Source organism: Pristiophorus japonicus, chromosome 1, assembly GCF_044704955.1.
Source record: "Pristiophorus japonicus isolate sPriJap1 chromosome 1, sPriJap1.hap1, whole genome shotgun sequence".
Taxonomy (NCBI): Eukaryota; Metazoa; Chordata; class Chondrichthyes; family Pristiophoridae; genus Pristiophorus; species Pristiophorus japonicus.
The window spans coordinates 307,251,839-307,271,176 of NC_091977.1; the positions used below are offsets into that span (position 1 = coordinate 307,251,839).

The 19,338-nt window shown below is 41.4% G+C and overlaps 1 protein-coding gene across 3 annotated transcripts in view; it reads left to right on the forward strand.

Moving 5' to 3' along the window:
* The window catches only part of LOC139271763 (protein MTSS 1-like), a 239,148-nt gene that overhangs the window by 157,210 nt on the left and 62,600 nt on the right, over positions 1-19,338 (forward strand). For all 3 annotated transcript variants that reach the window (XM_070888535.1, XM_070888536.1, XM_070888537.1), the window contains exons 4-6: positions 12,427-12,511; positions 13,159-13,250; positions 14,575-14,649. In XM_070888535.1, the coding sequence (XP_070744636.1) occupies positions 12,427-12,511; positions 13,159-13,250; positions 14,575-14,649 (252 nt within the window). The remainder of the gene's footprint in view (positions 1-12,426; positions 12,512-13,158; positions 13,251-14,574; positions 14,650-19,338) is intronic.

Below are 19,338 nucleotides of genomic sequence, written 5' to 3' on the forward strand. Positions count from 1 at the left end.
TTCTATGTATGCAGCACAAGTATATTGAACTTTTTATTGCTGTGGGAGAATATGACAAAATATATTGGGAACTTGCTGCTTAGAGTATCTAGATTTTGCAATTTATAGTAATGAGGATTTTTCGTTTTGGATTTATATATCTTTTCCAAACTTGGTCAAACAAAGGCCCTGTTAATCTAGTTTAGTTTCACTAATCTATGCCATAGACTAGACCGAAAATAGAACCTATGCCAATAAAACCCAATGTTAAAATATGCCACCATATTGAGACTTGCACTTCATCACATGCAGCATTTTAAAAACACATTGTAGTTTGCAAAAGTGTCACAGTTCCTCTTCATGTCTGTCCAACAATATTAGCTTTAGATGAGAATGTGAAATACAGAGGCTGTATAGACATAGGCCGAGTTGAGTACTGTTGTGAATGGTGGCATTCACATAATGGACTTTTTGTGTACAGTGCAGCCCGTCTCACTGGAAAGATTGTATTGAGTGCATGTTGATTAGCTCCTTGGGGTGGTGCATTTCCCCAACTGGGAAAAGACAGTTGCTTACAGATGAGATTCTGAGTGACAGTGATCTAGAACAATACCACTTGCTCGAGTGCTGTCTTCTGCAACATCGGTGTTATCTTCCAAATTGATTGCCATTTTTCAGCAGAATTGCAGATCAGTTATTTTCTCTGCAGAAAGTGTTTAAGTTCCTAGTGTTGCTGAGCACTTCCCTAAATCCCATTTCATATATATCTGTTGAACTTCATTGGTGCTACTTAATGGAAGATCAGAAAGTAAAATGCTTTTATGCAATTCTTGCAGTTATCGAATCCAAGAAAATTTATGCTGAAAGAGGCTCAGTTTATTGTGCTTTTTTATACATAGTTAAAAAAAAATTGTGTGTCTAGTCCAAGCCCTAGATTTAATACAGAGGCAAATTCACTTCTGTTGGGTATTTTCAGCTGTATCATTCTGTGTTGGCCAAGTATAAATGATATGCAGTTGGTTATTGAGAAAAGCTTCCCACTTCTTGGGGCCAAAATTCCCCAACCCCTTTTTCCGGCGCGCTCACCCAAGATGCGCCAAATTTGTGTGCTCAAAACGGCGCCAAAAAACTTACTCACGATTCTGGCCACTCTGCTCTGTGTCCCGGCTTATATAGTGGAGTGGGTGGGGTGGGGGGGGGGGGGTGCAGAGCTATAGCCCTGCGCCGAAAATCGTGCCGGCAACTATCCGCATGCGCAGTGGAGTCTGCATGCATGCGCAGTAGCGCCTCGCCCTCCCAGCGCGTCCTGCAGGCTGTGAGCGGGACCCAATACACGGAGCCCCAATCCCTGGCCAAAGGGACGACCCGACGTTTGCCGCCCTTATTCCTGGCCGAATGGTCTCCCGCACCAGCCGCGAGCTATTAAACAGATGGAAACCTGTGTTAACTTGTTTCTGGCAAAAATATGGGGAAGTTGTTTCTATTTTACACATCTTTTGGGAGTATATCGACATACAGCCTTTGGAGCCAATTACTTACAGAGAATGGAAACATCGCTCGGCTTAATTTGTCTTGGGGAGATCCCTGGACAGGTTTAAAAAAAAATGATTGTGAAGGAGACCTGTAAAAATGTGCAAAGTAATTAGTGACATGAAAAAAGCCCTGTACATGTAAGTAGCTGCTTGTGTTGTTTAAACTACTGTGATTGTGTGTGTGCGCAGAGTTCCTTTATTTTCTTTTAATCTTTCCTTAAAACTTTAAGTCTTGGTGCTTTAGGTGCAGATCTTCTCCGCTTCCTTCTATTTTTTATTTGTTATTGAATGCTTTTTGTGCTTTGTAAGTCTTGGTGCTTTAGGCCCCAAGTTTCCACACGCTACAAAACGGGCGCCCCTCCGAGCTGGGCGCCCGTTTTTCACGCCAAAAACGGCGCCGGAAAAAAAACCACGCGATTCTGGAGCGCCCTGCAGCTCCATGTCTGCTTGGCGCGGCGCCCAGGGGATGGAGCCTACCACTCGCGCCGATTTTGTAAGTGGGAGGGGGCGGGTACCATTTAAATTAGTTTTTTTCCTGCCGGCAATGCTGCGCGTTGGAGCGTTCGCGCACGCGCAGTGTGAAGGAAACATTGGCACTCAGCCATTTTTGTAGTTCTTTGTAGCTGTTTAATTTTTGAACATTTTTTAATAAAAGCACATTGCCATCAGCACTGAGGCTTCTTGCAGCAGTGAGAAGGCTGCAGGAAGCCTCAGAAAGTTGAGGCAGCCGTTTCCCGACGGCCCCCCCCCCCCCCCCCCCCGCCGTCGGGAATGGCTGCTGAACTTGTGAGGCTTCCTGCAGCCTTCTCACTGTCTCCTCCCCCCCCCTGCCCGCCGTCTGGAACGGCTTCCTCCCCCCCCCCGCTGCGTTCGGTTGGTCGGTCGGGCCCGCACTCCCTCTCCCCCCCCCCCCCCCGCCATCGGGAACGAACGGCTTCCTCCCCCCCCTGCCGTCGGGAACGAACGGCTTCCTCCCCCCCCCCCCCCGCCATCGGGAACGAACGGCTTCCTCCCCCCCCCCCCCCCGCCATCGGGAACGAACGGCTTCCTCCCCCCCCGCGGGAACGGCTGCCTCAACTTGTGAGGTTTCCTGCAGCATTCTCCCTGGCTGAAGCACTTTCACACAGGTAGGAAGATGGTTTATTTAATCTTTTCTTTGCTTATAAATTTTTATTCAGTATAAGTATAAATAAGGATTTATTATAGAATTTAATGACTTCCCTAACTCACTTACACTGTCGCAAATTAAATGTGCAGAATGGGGATTTTTAAGATACTCCAGAAAAATCAAGTTGCTCCCAAAAAGATGGAGCAACTCCTAGGCAAATTTGGGCCCCTTGACTCTGCATTTGGCATGGGCATGGAGCAGATTTACATCTTGCTGATGCAAAGGCATGATGTATATCTCATCATCAGCAGAAGAAAAACACAGTACGTCACTAAATGTAAATGTTGAAGGTGCATAGCAGGCCAGTCGGTGTCTGAAAGAGAAGAGATACATTACTGTTTTGAGTGGCACCATTCATCAGCACTACCTAGATTTAGTTTGAGGGGACACCAGTTGTGAACCTTGTTTAGTACATCTGAAATGTAAATACTGGATTTCCACCCATTCTGGAGTTCATATGATGATAATGGGACATTTTTTGTCAAAGATTAAATATACCAATGAACAGCATAGTGCTATTTGTAACTTGCTTATTAGATTCTCATTTTTCCTTTGAGTAATCTTAAGACTAACATTACTGCAGTTAACTGGGTCAATTCTCAGAAGGACAAGATAAGAATTTTCAGCAGGGTTGAATGGAAAAGGACTTTGCAAAAAGTATTTGTAATGTAGTGAGATATAGGTGACCTGGAAAGAATGTGTTTAGAAGGGAATTGTCACCATGACGATCAATTTCGCCCATTTATTTTACTTGTGCATTTGAAATTGTTAATCAATATTGCTCAAATAGGGTTGTGATGCTTTTTCCATTGTCCTACATATTGAGAGTTAAGTTAAAATTAAATAGTTGGAAAGACACTTATTGATGGGGTTTGGCAGACATTTTCTGTAGGAGTTATGGTCTCATAAATTCTTTAAGCATTGCTATCCAAATGTAACGGATGGAGGCACATTTAAATGTTGAACTTAATTTGTCCCATCTCCTGAAGGCACCTACTATGCTGAGCTGCGTTTCCACTGATGCTGGAAGCTTGCTAGTGCTTTGTCGAAATTCCTTCATGTGTGTACTTAGATAGCGACTGGCAGCAGGTTATTAGATTCTGGGTGGGGGTGAAGCAATTGCTGCCAAGTCTAATTCTACCTTCACCTGACATTGACACTTGTGCATTATGTATTTCCCAACAGAGATCACTGTATACCAAGTGGGATCCCTGCCTCTCCTTTTTCTCTCTCTTTCCATCTCCCACCCTCTTTCTCCCCATCCCTCTGTCTCTCCATTGCTGTCCCTTTTGCTTGCTTTCTCTCTCTTCCCTTTTGCAAAAAAAGCAATTGGGAGCTCAGCTGTTGTAATGCCCACAACTAAATTAAATTGAGGGATTGGTGGGGGGGGATGCAAAGGGAGGGAAGGAGAAAATCTTGTATGTTGCAGTTGTGTCTCTGCTCCTGCATTTCTTTTTCCATGCCTGTTCCAAATAGAACAGTAGTTAATATTACTGTACATGTTGATACTGATTTTTGTTACCTGAATTAAAGTGAGATTTTTCATGGTTCAAGTTGAGAGATAGCAGATACCATGAACAACTGTCTATTCTCTGCAGTACAAGCATAAGCTAATTACAGTAGGCAGGGCAGCTGAATAAAAACATCTGTGGAGGCATTTCACAACAAGCACGTTTCTAATTCCATATTATTTGCTGCTGGTTTCATTAGCAGCTGAAGATGAAGAATTCCACTGGGTTTCTGAAATAATTCCCAACTTCTGTGCTGCAGATTAGTCCATGATTTTATCGAGAATATCCACAGGAGCCCCCTAAATGACCTTCGAGATCTTTTGCTCATTCTTACTCATATCCCGTATTTGAAAAGGGGATATTGTTCTATTTTTCAATTACTCCTCCTGTGATCCCTGCCAGCTTGTGATTTTCCACTCGCCCATTAATTTTAATGGAGGGGAAATCACAGAGTGAGGAGTGCAGAAGTGGAAAAACTTGGCTCTGATATTTAAAGTTTGATGCCAATGAATATATGAATAAAATAACCAATTCTTTGACAAAAAATTTTTTGGGAAGAAGGAAAGAAGATCATTTAAAGTCCTCATTTAGATTTAATGCAGTCTCCAGGATTTTTTTTGCCAAGAGGGTAGTCATGGAACCAACATAATTCCCTGCAAAATCTGTCTTTATCTGGCAATTAGGCTGGACACAATATAGATCTGTTGTATCCCATCACATCATCGATGCCCAAGATCAAAAGCTTGCTATGAATAATTGCAGGGAAAAAGAAATGCCCCTGCATTTTATGGAACAGCCTGTTGGAGCGTCAATGCAATTTCCCAGCATGCTGCTTTTAATAGAAATTCAGCAGAAGATTTAGATGATGCAGTGAGCAAGAACTCTGTCTTTTCATCTCAGTGACCTGGATTTGAGTCAAACCTGGATTAATGGAATGAACACCTCTGACAGCTGTAATTGTTCTACATGCAGTTGGTTTGGCCAGTCTCAACCCAGTTCCCAATGAACACGAATCTGTTGTGCAAAAATGGCCACAATATAACACTAAAATGGCAACCTTTCTCAAAGGCCACAAAAATGGCTGGTGTGGGGAAACTGAATCCCTCGTATGTCTTGGCTAACTGACACTCTATCATCCTTGAGGTTGAGGACAACCTCACACTCCTACTCTTCACCACAAATTGAATCCCTCAATAACCCCTCTCATCCTTACCTCTGACCGGCTATGAGAAGTTAATAGATTTCTTTGTCTCCAAAGTTGAAATCATCTAATCAGTAGCTTCAGCCTCCTGATGCCCAATATTGATATAATCTCTGATTTCTCCCCTATTCCCCCCACCACCATGATAAGATTCCTCTCTATGAAATTCTGATCACTCAACTACCTCTCCTTAGCTCATTCACATAAGAACATAAGAATTAGGAACAGGAGTAGGCCATCTAGCCCCTCGAGCCTGCTCCGCCATTCAACAAGATCATAGCTGATCTGGCCGTGGACTCAACTCCACTTACCCGCCCGCTCCCCGTAACCCTTAATTCCCTTATTGGTTAAAAATTTATCTATCTGTGACTTGAATACATTCAATGAGCTAGCCTCAACTGCTTCCTTGGGCAGAGAATTCCACAGATTCACAACCCTTTGGGAGAAGAAATTCCTTCTCAACTCGGTTTTAAATTGGCTCCCCCTTATTTTGAGGCTGTGCCCCCTAGTTCTAGTCTCCCCGACCAGTGGAAACAACCTCTCTGCCTCTATCTTGTCTATCCCTTTCATTATTTTAAATGTTTCTGTAAGATCACCCCTCATCCTTCTGAACTCCCAACGAGTAAAGACCCAGTCTACTCAATCCCTCATTTCCGGAATCAGCCTAATGAATTGTCTCTGTACCCCTTCCAAAGCTAGTATATCCTTCCTTAAGTAAGGTGACCAAAACTGCACGCAGTACTCCAGGTGCGGCCTCACCAATACCCTATACAGTTGCAGCAGGACCTGCCATTAATCAATGGCAACAGCTAATTTCTTTCCCTGCGAGTTATTTTTCCCTATTCCCCACTTTCAAAACTCTTGAGGTTCTCAAACTTATTGCAACCTAGCTGACTCACCTTGTTTGAATTGCCTGAATCTAGCTTCCACTCACCACAGCACTGAGATAGACTAGTCAGTGTAACTCTACAGAAGTCCTGATTCTATCCTTCTCCCTGGCTACTCAAGTCAAACTGGATAAAATGCACCTTTTTGTCAATCAGGACAGCCAATTACTAACATTATTGCTGCCTTTGTCCTTATGTCACCCCACTACCACTAAAACCCTCAACTAGCATTTGCCAATTATTTCTCACTGCTCTTCTGAATTCTACTGTAGGTAAACTGCAACTTATCTAGCACTCTGCTGTCTGCATTTAGCCATACTAGTCTTGCTCAATTATCAACTCACTCTCAACGTTCTCCACCGGCTTCCCTAACCAATTTTAACCTAAAAAAAACACATGGGTTGAGGTTGTGTGGAAATTTAGTGTGAAAAATCTGAATCCTGACCATAACCCGCCTCCAACCCACCCACTAACGGAGGATGGATGGGGCAGCCAACCCGTTCCCAGGAGGCAGGTCGTCTATTTCAATATTATGAGGCTGGAAGCCTCTGCTTCAATCTCCATTTTGAATTGAACTTTAGCTGGTCGGGTTTTAGAAGTGTCGTGAAACCCACCAGCTAATGCAAGGCGACAATTGCTGGATCCAGAAGATAAGTGCCTTTACACTTGCATCCTTAATTCAGTGCCCCAACCGCCCCCCCCGCCCCCCCTCAGTGCACGGAGACCCCCACCCGAGGCTTCTGATTTTCTTTCTCCACCTTCCGGCTCCTCTCCAACTGTTAAATTCGGCAGGGCCTGCAGGAAACCCCTTCTCCCAGGTTTCCTGACTGCTTCGGAACCTCCACGCTCCCAACCCCCCCTCATTAAAATTCAGCCCATTGGCTTCAAAATTTTCTTCCTCATAGACAAATTCCTGCGTGGTCTTGCTCCACCACACTTCTTCAACCTCCTCCAGCTTTCTATCCCTGCTCCTCTCTTCTGAGTTTGAGCTACTGTATGTCTACTGCCGTCTCTCCATTTTTGCTCTGAACTCCATTGGTATTGGAGCTTTTCAGTTAGCTCTCTGGAATCTCTGTCAAACCCTCCCATTTCCCCTTGTTTCATCTCTACCTTCAAAAGTCTCCTCAAGGCCGAACACCTCTTTTCCAAATCCCTCATCAGTGTTTTAGGTTCCACTTCTCCCCCCCCCCCCCCCCCACCCCCGCCACCTTTCCCTCCTGTGAAGCACCTTGGGATGTTTTGCTATGTTCAAATTGCTGAATAAATGCAAGTTGTTAGTTTTCTCTCCTGAAACTCTCATGGGCGTTGGTAGCCTCTGTACCTCATCCACATGACCTTCATGTGTAAATCTAGACAATGTGCGTGAATGTCAGCAGGTTATTCAAGCTTTGAGGCTGCCAGGATGAGCCCGATCTTGTAAGTCGGTCCACACCTGCATACTTAGCAGTAGGGGCACCTCGATAACAATTGGGGGTGGAAACTGTAGCTGCTTCTCTCTTCCCTTTTTTCCAATCCAGACACACTGAGACCAATTGTAATGCTCTACCTGCTACCCTGGGTGAGGTCAGCTAACTCGGAGTAGAACTGTTGATCTGAATGGGATGGTATTGCAGCAGATGGCACATATTTATCAGTGGACTCGAGAGGCACCTTTTGTTTGAGGACTAGCACTAAAGTTATTTTGATTTCATTTAATGCCACAAATAAATGTACACTAAACAAAGAAGGTCTTGTATTTATATAATGCCTTATTACGACTTAGAAGTATGTGAACTTCCAACACAGTGATTTACTTTGGAATACAGTAATTGTAATGTAGACAAACTATAGTTTGGGAGCAGCATCCGGAGGAGGATCATTGGCGGCCAATAAAGGCCCAGCGGCAGTCCGGGGTCAGCTGCAGTCGGAGAGAAGCAGTGGCAGCCTATAAAGGCCCAGCGGCAGTCCGGGATCGGCGGCAGTTCGGGAGCAGCGGCCAGAGGAGGAGCAGCGGCGGCCTATAAAGGCCCAGCGGCAGTCCGAGGTCGGCGGCAGACGGGTGGAGCAGTTGGAGGAGCAGCTAGCTGTAGCTGCAGCAGGGTCAAAAGTAAGAAAGAAGTAAAAAGTAATCGAACTGTGACGTCACAGCCAAGAGGGTTAGTGATTGGCTGGTTGAGTGGTGAGTAATTTTCTTCTTTACCTTTTTTCTTTTTCTTAACAGTAAGAAACATAGAAACTTACAGCGTAGAAGGAGGCCATTTCAGCCCATCGTGTCTGCGCCGGCCGACAAAGAGCCGCACGGCCCTCGGTCAGCAGCCCTAAAGGTTACATATAAACCTATGAACAATGACGGAAAGGCAAAGAGCACCCAGCCCAACCAGTCCGCCTCACACAACTGCGACACGCCTTATACTGAAAATATCTACACTCCACCCCAACTGGAGCCCTGTGATCTCCTGGGAGAGGCAAAAGCCAGATAAAAAACCCAGGCCAATTTAGGGAGAAAAAATCTGGGAAAATTCCTCTCCGACCCATCCAGGCGATCAACACAACTCAGGAGATCACACCCTGGCCGTATTCTATTCCCTGCAGTACTTACCATTTCATCTGAGCCATCCAACAAAAGGTCATCCAGTCTAATCCCAATTACCAGCTCTAGGTCCGTAACCCTGCAGGTTACTGCACTTTAAGTGCCCATCCAACCATCTCTTAAAAGTGGTGAGCGTTTCTGCAGTGAGTTCCAGATCCCATACCCTCAGCTTAAAGAAGCCCCTCCTCAAATCCCCTCTAAACCTTCCACCAACCACCTTAAAATATGCCCCCGCATAATAGACCCTTGCATAAAAAACCTTTGGCATTGTTGCCAAATTAAGTAATTTAAGGGTAAGTCATGCCATGCTCCTCTTGTGCTATGTGGGAAATCAGGGACGCTTCTGAATGGTGACAGATTAGGAAAAGGGGAGGTGCAACAAGACCTGGGTGTCATGGTACATCAGTCATTGAAAGTTGGCATACAGGTACAGCAAGCGGTGAAGAAGGCAAATGGCATGTTGGCCTTCATAGCTGGAGGATTTGAGTATAGGAGCAGGGAGGTCTTACTGCAGTTGTACAGAGCCTTGGTGAGGCCACACCTTGAATATTGTGTTCAGTTTTGGTCTCCTAATCTGAGGAAGGACGTTCTTGCTATTGAGGGAGTACAGCAAAGGTTCACCAGGCTGATTCTTGGGATGGCAGGACTGACATATGAGGAAAGACTGGATCAACTGGGCTTGTATCCACTGGAGTTTAGAAGAATGAGAGGGGCTCTCATAGAAACATATAAAATTCTGACGGGATTGGACAGGTTAGAGGCAGGAAGAATGTTCCCGTTGCTGCCGAACCAGGGGTCACAGTCTAAGAATAAGGAGTAAGCCATTTAGGACCGAGATGAGGAGAAATTTCTTCACTCAGAGTTGTTAACCTGTGGAATTCCCTACCGCAGAGAGTTGTTGAGGCCAGTTCGTTAGATATATTCAAAAGGGAGTTAGATATGGCCCTTGCGGCCAAAGGGGTCAAGGGGTATGGAGAGAAAGCAGGAAAGAGGTACTGAGGTTGAATGATCAGCCATGATCTTATTGAATGGCGGTGCAGGCTCGAATGGTCGAATGGCCTACTCCTGCACCTAATTTCTATGTTTTAGTTTGGCAAACCTCTGTTCTTGATCAGTAATCATAAAATTGCTTTAAATATTTTGATCCAGTAAAGGTAGATGTGGAGAAAATGTTCAATTTTTGATGGCACAAATATTTTTTTTAAAAGGTGGTCACAACTACTTAAATGTTTTCCTAATTATGTGTCTTTTATGATTTTGAAGAAGTAATATCAGCACTCTCCAGGCTGTTCACTTTCACTTTTAGCCTCGCCTTTATGAACTTTTCTTTCCATAGCTGGAAGGTACAATAAATAGACATTTCAAACAATATGTTTAGAGTTCTCTGGCAGAATTCACAATGAAGTTTCACAACCACACTTTTGTTGATGATTTCTGAAGTGAGTTGATATTACTTTAACTCCAGATCTGCTTTGTTTTGACTGCATCAGCCCGGTTAAAATTTGTAAAGGAGATGGAACAGTCTATAAACTGAAATGTTAAAGTGGAGTTGGATTGATCGTGTAAGTGGGTGTAGCACCATCTACTGGATGTCCAAATTATATTTTATTTTGGACTTTGCTTAATCAGTAAGGATACGCATGTGCTTCCCTTTCATATGGATAAACTTACTTTCCTGATGGTATACTGGGTAAATGCATTGTGTGATGTGGTAATTAGCTGCATCAACTAAAAAGTCTCTGGCTCAATTCCTGCTATGCAGTGAGTTGGCCAATCTCAGTCAGGGCAGCAACTGGTGCGCTTCAGTTGTCCTCAGAACCTCAATGGAAACAAGTTGGTTGAGGTTCCTGTTCCCGATTGTTAGCCCATGAATCTTTCTGGAAATGTATTCTTCGAGAAATGTTGAATGTGTAGGTGAGGATAAGATCAAGCTTGCTTGCTTCTGCCCTCCACATTTGAATAACCAACCAGAGGATTATTTGAAATTATTGTAGTGCATTCATGATCATGCTTGGAGGTTGACATTAGGCTTTAGAGTGCCCTGGTCAATAAAATATTTTGCAGTGCGGTGCTTGCTAACTGGCAGCGATTGAATGGAGCAGCATGCAATTGTATTTTCCAAACCAAGTGATATTCGGGTGTGTTGATACTGTACTACAGATTTAGTAAGTGAGTTGGGGGGAGAGTGGTGTGAAATTCCCTGGAGCAGCAAGGCTCACAGTGTTTGGGTTTGACACCACATTTGAGTTCATGCAGTGCCTAACTGTGTTCAAAAGGTGGTTGTGATTCCTTTTACCTCGAGCACTTTTTAAATGTATCTGAAGTTCATTGAAGCTTTAGGAACATGGGAACAGGAGTTGGCCATTCCGCCCCTCTGGCCTGTTCATTCAATTGATCGTGGCTGATCTGTATCTTAACTTGAACTTGCCTTGGTTCCATATCCTTTAATACCCTTACCTAACAAAAATCTATCAATGTCGGTTGTGAAATTTTCAATTGACCTAGCTTCACAACAGCTGTCAAGAGTATTGACACTGCTACCTGCACTCAAGACATTTAAATTTAAACTGCTTTGAGATGAGTGGTGCACATGCATGAAACAGTGCAATCTGAGTCTGGTAGCTGTAGTGTAAATCTTTCTTGTACATTTATGTTGAGGAACTACTTCAAGAAAAAGTAGATCTATGCTAGCTTTGGCTCCGGGAACATCTCAGTTTGGCAGATTCTACAATACTGCAGCAATTTCATTTGTAACTACGGATCTCCCATGATGGTTAAGAAGGCTCATCAGGCCAGATCTTGGAAAACTGCTTCTTGAGTTGGATGCACTGCCTGATGTCAGCCAGAAAGAATGGCCAGTGCTCATTTCTCATGATTTAATGGTGCAACCCGCCTCTTTAAGTGGATGTCTCTTCTTCATTCGCCAAACAATCCCGTCATCATAGTGGGGACTGTCGCTGGAAAAAGCAATAGAATTTAGAATGTTTGGAGCCTATTGTACTGGGAAGAGTTGTTGCCACAAATTTAGTTAGGCATGGACAGGACATAAATGCAAAGTACAGTGGCCCAAAAAGTTGCACTAGGAACTCTATCCAACTTATTTACTGTTACATATTTTGGTCTCTAGATACTGGCTTTAATTTATTTATCACTGCAAATAAATAAAAGTACTTTATAATTATGTACAAGGAGGCACCATAATTTTTGCTTTCTGGTGGGTATGTGTTTATGCTTCTTGCAATTTTTCTTTTTCATTTTATAGAAGTCTACTCTTAATTCAAAGTTGTTTTGCATGAGAAGAAATCATATTAAGCAGATGAACTAAAACTGCAGTTAGCTTTGTGCTGAAAAGTTAACAGATAATTCAAGTTGACTTTGATTTAAAAGGAGTAAACTATCTTGTTTTGGAGGGTTTGAAACAGGAGTGCATCTGTGGAAAAAGATTATCTATATTTCTGTTTTGAAACTGCTCTGAAGATGGATGTGTTGAACCTTAAGTATGGAAATATTGGTGCAAGACTAAAATGAATTGATAGATGTAAAGAATGCTAATGACTCCCTTCCCTTCTCTCTTTTTAGGTGCAACAAGAGAAATAGGTTCAGCATTGACCAGAATGTGTATGAGACACAGAAGTATAGAGGCTAAACTTCGTCAATTCTCAGCGTACGTTATTTATGCTTATGTACATGTAGAATAATGAGTGCACAGTGTAGAATAATTTTTTTTCTTTGGTTCAAAATCTATTAAAACTGATTATAATCTTAAAGGTGATCTGGCTGAATTGGACAGGAGTTTATTTTGAGGCCTAGGTTTCAGGAAAATTGTAGGGGCTCATTCAGCTGACCCAATTCATTTTCCGTATTTTTGTTTTCCAATCTGCTGCGTAACATCAAATTACACTTTTGAATTTCTGCTGCACTCAATTGGGTCGCTTCTGTTCTTTTATGAGCAGCTTTTTAATTAAATTTTTGAATATTTTTAAAATTTTAAATGCATTTCCTTCAGCTTTGTCTGGCGAACTATGTTATACAATCTATGCATTAAAAATATTCAAAGAAAGTCTTTCTTTACCAATATGTAGTACATCATACATATTTTTATTGGTCTGCTAGATGTTTCATGTTAAAATCAATTGAGTAGTTCTTTGTTTAAAAAAAATAATTTGGTAATGGTGAACAGCATATTTGTTGCCTTTCTATTAAATGGCTTCTATTTAAATACACTTACAATATACAGGATTTGTTGCATTCTTTTCAGATCTAAAATAAACAGTTGTCTTTTCTGATCTTAACACTATTTGATTAACTTAGAGCTCTGATCGATTGCCTGATAAATCCACTTCAGGATCAAATGGAAGAATGGAAGAAAGTGGTCAACCAGCTGGATAAGGACCATGCAAAAGGTACACTTAACCAAGGATTCATTGTTTTGCAAGGTGCTGTAAATACCTCTGATCAAACAATTTTTTTTTTTAAAAGCTGTATTTATAAAAAGCATCTCGTATCATTCACTCTATAAAAGGTCTTGTTTTGAAAATAATTAAAAGATGTAATTGGCTCCCTTTGTGAGCCAGTCCTTATTCCAGCTTAGCCAAAATGACACATGTTACAGAGAGTCTATCATATAGAATCATAGAAAAATTGCGACACCGAAGGAGGCCATTCGGCCCATCGTGTCCGAGCTACCCAGCCTGATCCCACCTTCCAGCAAGAGTTCCGTAGACCTGTAGATTATGGCTCTTTAAGTGCACATCCAAGTACCTTGAGGGTTTCTGCCTCTACCACCCTTTCAGGCAGTGAGTTCCAGACTCCCACCACCCTCTGGATGAAGAAATGTTCTTCCACATCTCTACGGTATCCTACCATTTATTGTGTATTCTCTTGCCGCCTTCCCCAAATGCATTATCTCCCACCTTTTCCGGATTGAATTCCATTTGCCATTTTTCTACTGAACTGACCAGTTCATCGATATCTTCCTGCAGTCTAAAGCTTTCCTCCTCACTGTCAACCACACGTCCAATTTTTGTATCATCTGCAAATTTTTTTTATCATGCCCCTACATTTAAGTCTAAATCAGTAATATATATGACAAAAAGTAAGGGCCAGAGTACCGAGTCCTGTGGAACCCCACTGGAAATAGCCTTCCAGACGCAAAAACTCCCCTTAACCACTGAACCAATTTTGTATCGAATTTGCCACACTCCCTTGGATCCCATGGGCTTTTACTTTTTGATCAGCCTGCCATGTGGGACCTTGTCAAAAACCTTGCTAAAATCCATGTCGACCACATCAAATGCACTGCCCTCATCGACCCTCCTTGTTAACTCCTCAAAGAACTCAATCAAGTTAGTCAGACATCAAGTTATCTGTCACCATAACATGCATTATTTAGGGGGAAAGTTGGAGTCAGATTGCAGGTGGCCAGGAAGGTGCAGATGCACACAGCTAACCCTGTTTATGTACAAATTGGTTGAACTAGTTTAACTTGAAGTAATGCTATTTAGCTTAAAATCTATTGTATTCAATTAGATATGTATTGGGCAGATCAGTAGAATTGCACTATTGGCATTAGTACCAAATATCCTTTCAAATTTACTAAAAATCCGTGTGCGCTGTATTTAATTTGACTTGCACTACAGTTGGAGATGTATAAAATATAGAAATTTAGTACGGGATGGAATATAAGAGTAATAATAGACCTTGACAGACATTTTCTTTGTTGTAAAGAATATAAGAAAGCTCGACAAGAAATCAAAAAGAAATCGTCTGATACATTGAAACTTCAGAAGAAGGCAAAGAAAGGTATGTTATTTCAAAATGCTCATTTGTAATACTGTTTCTTTATATATAGTGCAATGTAAATATGTTACCAGTGGGTGCACCTTATTAACTAATGGTTTTGGACCTATCTTTTCTGCACAACTATGTGGTGTATTCATAGAAGTTATGGATATTGTAGTCCAGTTCATATTAATCCAGCCAGAGGTGGATAGGTAGTAAATATTGACTCACTACAGTTGTTTATGACTATAGCAATAAACTGTTAACTTGCATAATACAGGAGTGACCAAGCATGTTCTGGTTTCAAGCATCATTACTCATTCATTTCTGTGACTTCGTAATAAAATATTATTTGAATTTGATTTACTCAGTCAGCTTTTTTAAAAACCCTTTCACTTCTTTTGTACATGTAGTAGCTTGTGCTTTGTGTCATGTACAGTCATGCTATTTCTTCCTGAGATTAATTGCCACTGAAAACAAGTCACGAGTATTAAGCAATCTCGACAGTTAATTTACACTACATATTTCTCCACCATTCTCCTTCAAGGAAAATAAATCAATGCCATCAGAATAAGTCTAGGAGACATGATGCTCATGAGGTTATTCCTCCCAAATGACCAGGCCAAAGCAGCAAATTTTTACCTCCATTATTATCGCAAAGATTAAAACAGATGAGAAAGACCATACATTGCTCCAAGTTTATTATTCTTTAGGAATCTGCAGTCCCCCATCACAGTATCTAATGGTCATTTGAATAATTCCCATGTTCATGCTACCATACCTGGAAGATCATTTTCTTTTTCTCCTGCTAATCTATCCTTATTCATAGCATTGTTTAATGTTTGGTCATTTAAGAAGTTTACAGCAACATGTTCTTGCAAATCAGTACTGTACAATGTCTCCCATCTGAGATTTATTTTTATTGGGAATCTAATCCACAATGAAGGAAGCAAGATTCAGCACCGACATGTTGGAAAGAATCCTACAATGATTGATTATGAACTCTGCGTTTTTCTTCATTTATCATCATCATTTTATCATTGGCCATGCCATTTTGACATCAGAGATTTGGTGTTTTAAATGGCATACTTCTCCTGTGTCATGTACAAGCCCTGACCATGTGTCGGAGCATCAGTTCATTCTGAGTTTAACTCCGTTTCTTGTGAATGCAATATCCTTTTTAAATACAGAATATTCTAGCAAAATTCAAGTTTGGCAAAAGACAATTTTTGAACATTTTTAAAGGCGTTTTTTATGGTTCAGACCCAATTAACAGCAACATTGCTGTTTGTTTCATGGCAGACTGAAACTCTAATTACAGTCAAATGCTGTAAACCTATCATGAAAACTAATTCAGTACAGCTGTTTACATTCTTTCTTAAAGGACATTTTTTGTGAACAATAAATGGCTACTATTTAAAACCATTAAGTTAAAACTGATTTTAGTTATATTTGTTTCTATTGTTTTGGGTCACTTCATATTTATGATCAGAGTGTAGCTTCTACCACAGATTTTAGTCAAGAAATTAGGACATCGTACCATATTATCATGCCACAAATTTCCACTAGTATTATAATTTTAAAACTATTGCAAATAGAACCTTTGGTTATGCACAGAAAGTCCAAATACCTTGGATCCTTTGTCTTAATTCTCCAGTTTTTAATAGATATTTTATTGCTTATTATAATGGCATTCTTACATGCTTTGCGCACAATTTATCTTTTTTCCTAAAGGCAACTTTAGAGTTATGCTTGCCTTGCTCAATACCAAAAAATATTTGCTCTAGGGCAAACCACTGGGATTACATTAAATACTAATGTTTCAGTTTGTGTGTCAGTTATCCCACGTCTTTGCAAGTTAATTTTTCAAATGTATTGTATGCTTTTTTTTTAATGTAAAACAAAAATAAGTTAAGTACTTTGCCACATCACAAATTTCCACAGGAGTAAGATTGCTGCATGAAAGGAATCAGTTTAAGAATAAAAGATTTAATGCAGAATTTTAAATCAATACGTGAGTATTAGGCAAAACATTTTATGATGCAAAGCTGCCCTATAAATTTTTGTCCATACATGGTTATAGTAGCAAAATTGATTATCAACAGTAATCCTAGATCCTTTTTTTTTTGAAAGAAAAATGGTTGGATGTGTTCCAGAGTGTAGAATATAACACTCAAAGGTCTTGGTTGCTGTTCAGTTCTTAACCTAAACCAGTCTCATTGAGTGTTAATGTTGCAACATAGCCATCTGGTCTCCAGCACATTAGAGGGAAACTGTAGATGCTTAATTTGATAAATGTCAATTTACTGTGTTCTTTAGTCTGACCTGAGCAGCTATATTGTGGACATAGCTTGTAATGTTGCCCTGTTTGAGATGCATTGAAGAAATTCTGACTTTGATCTAATAGCAGTAGTGCCTATCTTCATGAAAGATAAGAACGAGCTTTGCAAAAGCTTTGATTGGGGGGAGGGGGGGAGGCGGTGGTGGTGTGGGTCAGGGTGGGGCAAAAAAAAATCATATATCTGAGCTCTCTACTTGAACTGGAAATCCGTGTATTATTTTGCTTTTGACAAGTATTTTAATTCTGAAAACTCAAAATTGTGCAGTTTTCAGCTTTAAAAGCAAATCTGCTGGAGCTAATTTTTAAGATATAATTCAACACTTCATGATTTATGTGTTAATCCGAGGGACAGCCTATGATAATGATGAATATATGCATTCTGGAATAAAAAACTAAGAGCAAAGTTGCATTTTATTAAACTATGCCTTCTCCCAAACTGCATGAAGTTGCAGTTAACAGAGAATCCTCCTTTTTTGTGAGCCATTCACCACTCAATTTCATCTTTGAGGTGACACTATGGGGCCGAAATTGCCCCCTGCCGAAAGTGTGGCGCACCTACCGTGTTTCGACTTTTTTCTCCACCATGGTCGATGTGGTGGCCTCTTGTGCAAAATTTCCTTCTTTGGCTTTTTTGTCTCGAGACGCCCAGAAGTCCGTCACAATGGGTGCGGAAGTGCGGCGGTGAGCAGAAGTTCAATAAGGTGGGGGGTGGGTGGGCAGAGTGTCCGCTGCTGTCATTCATCAGCGTAGCACTGATATCACCACGTCTCTCCCCTTCACTTAAAGGGGAGAGCCTCTGCGATTCTTTAAGTTAGGTCCACTGGGCCACCAGGGAATGTTTCGGCTGAACCCGGGGGCATAATTGTGGGCCTGACATGGCAGTCGGCAGACAAAAAAAAATAATATTGTGGCCCCTTTTAATGACAGCCGCACCACGATTTTATAAGCACTGCAAGCACAGTGCACCGACATAAAAAGTGGTCAGAAGCACCGGGCGGCGGGAGCAATATTATGTGCGTGGAATTTCGCGTTCGGGGGGGACACATCGGTGGTGCACGCTCTGATGAAGCACTTGGGATGGATCAGCAGCAGGGGAGCAGTAGTGGGGAGAGCGGGTCACCGTAGGAGCAGAATTTTCAATTTTCAAAATGGCGGCCATTCCACTCTGCAGCGTGGCTGCCGATTTCCGACGGTAACAGGCCTTAAGGGAAGGGGCAATTTTGGCCTCTATCTATGCCACCAGTCTTATTTGTAATTCTGGTTCTTTCTCTCACTGAAGGAGACAAACCTTGCACATTAAAAAAAAAATCATAAGACAGATTCCTTTCAGTTGATAATGCTTGGAATATGCAGAATTGGTTGAGTTTGTTTTTGTGTTTATAAATTTGATTGAATCCTGAAGGCTTACTATAGTTTTATGTTATTTATCATAAATCAAATTGGCAAATGTGATATTAGTGTATAGAAGATTTTATGCGTTTTAAACAAAACAATTGAATATTTTCTCTACTCCCCCCCCCCCCCCCCAATCCCATCCCGTCGACATTTACATTGCCTTTGCCTCACACAATTTTAAAGGAACATTTTTAAAAGTGTAACACTGAATTTGACTAACTTGAAAAGAATATCGCTGTATTTTTAAAATGGAAATACAAGTACTGGTTGGCTCTGGTAAATTTTCATATGGACAGTTCTGTGGATTATTAGTCACTTGACTGTGTGACGTCTACTCGTGTGTAAGTAATAAGTGGGTTCACCAGGATCGCGTGGTTTTTTTTGTTGGAATAATTGTGCAATATCAATCATCAAAGCAGCGATTATGCTGAACTATAAACTGAGACTGTTCTTCTAGATAAGTCCCAACTCTCAGTATATTTACCAGCCTTGATAAGCAGGTAAGCTTTTCTTGTAAAAGGATGTACTCAGAATAACTAACAGTGCAATTGCTTTTAACTGCTGGAATTATTGGGCTCAAAATTGGTCAGGAGTTGCTCTGTTTTTTTTGGAGCAACTTGATTTTTCTGGAGTATCTTAAAAATCCCCATTTTGTACATTTAATTTGCGCCAGTGTAAGTGAGTTAGTTACGATTTTTTTTAGTTAATTTAGTTTTTCTCAAAAGGGGGCGTTACCAGCCATCTACGCCAGTTTTGGACACTTTGGCCAGCTCATAGTTACTCCAAATCTGCTTAGGCCATCGGAGAGTTAAGAAATCAGCGCAGGTAGGTACATCGGAGGCCAGCAGAACTTAATGACTTGACTAAAGAATATGAATAGGATCAAACAGCTATACAGGACATCATATGACAAACTTCGCAAAGTTAATTTACTATACAACAGAAGCATTCATGGAAGCTTAAACTACAAAAAT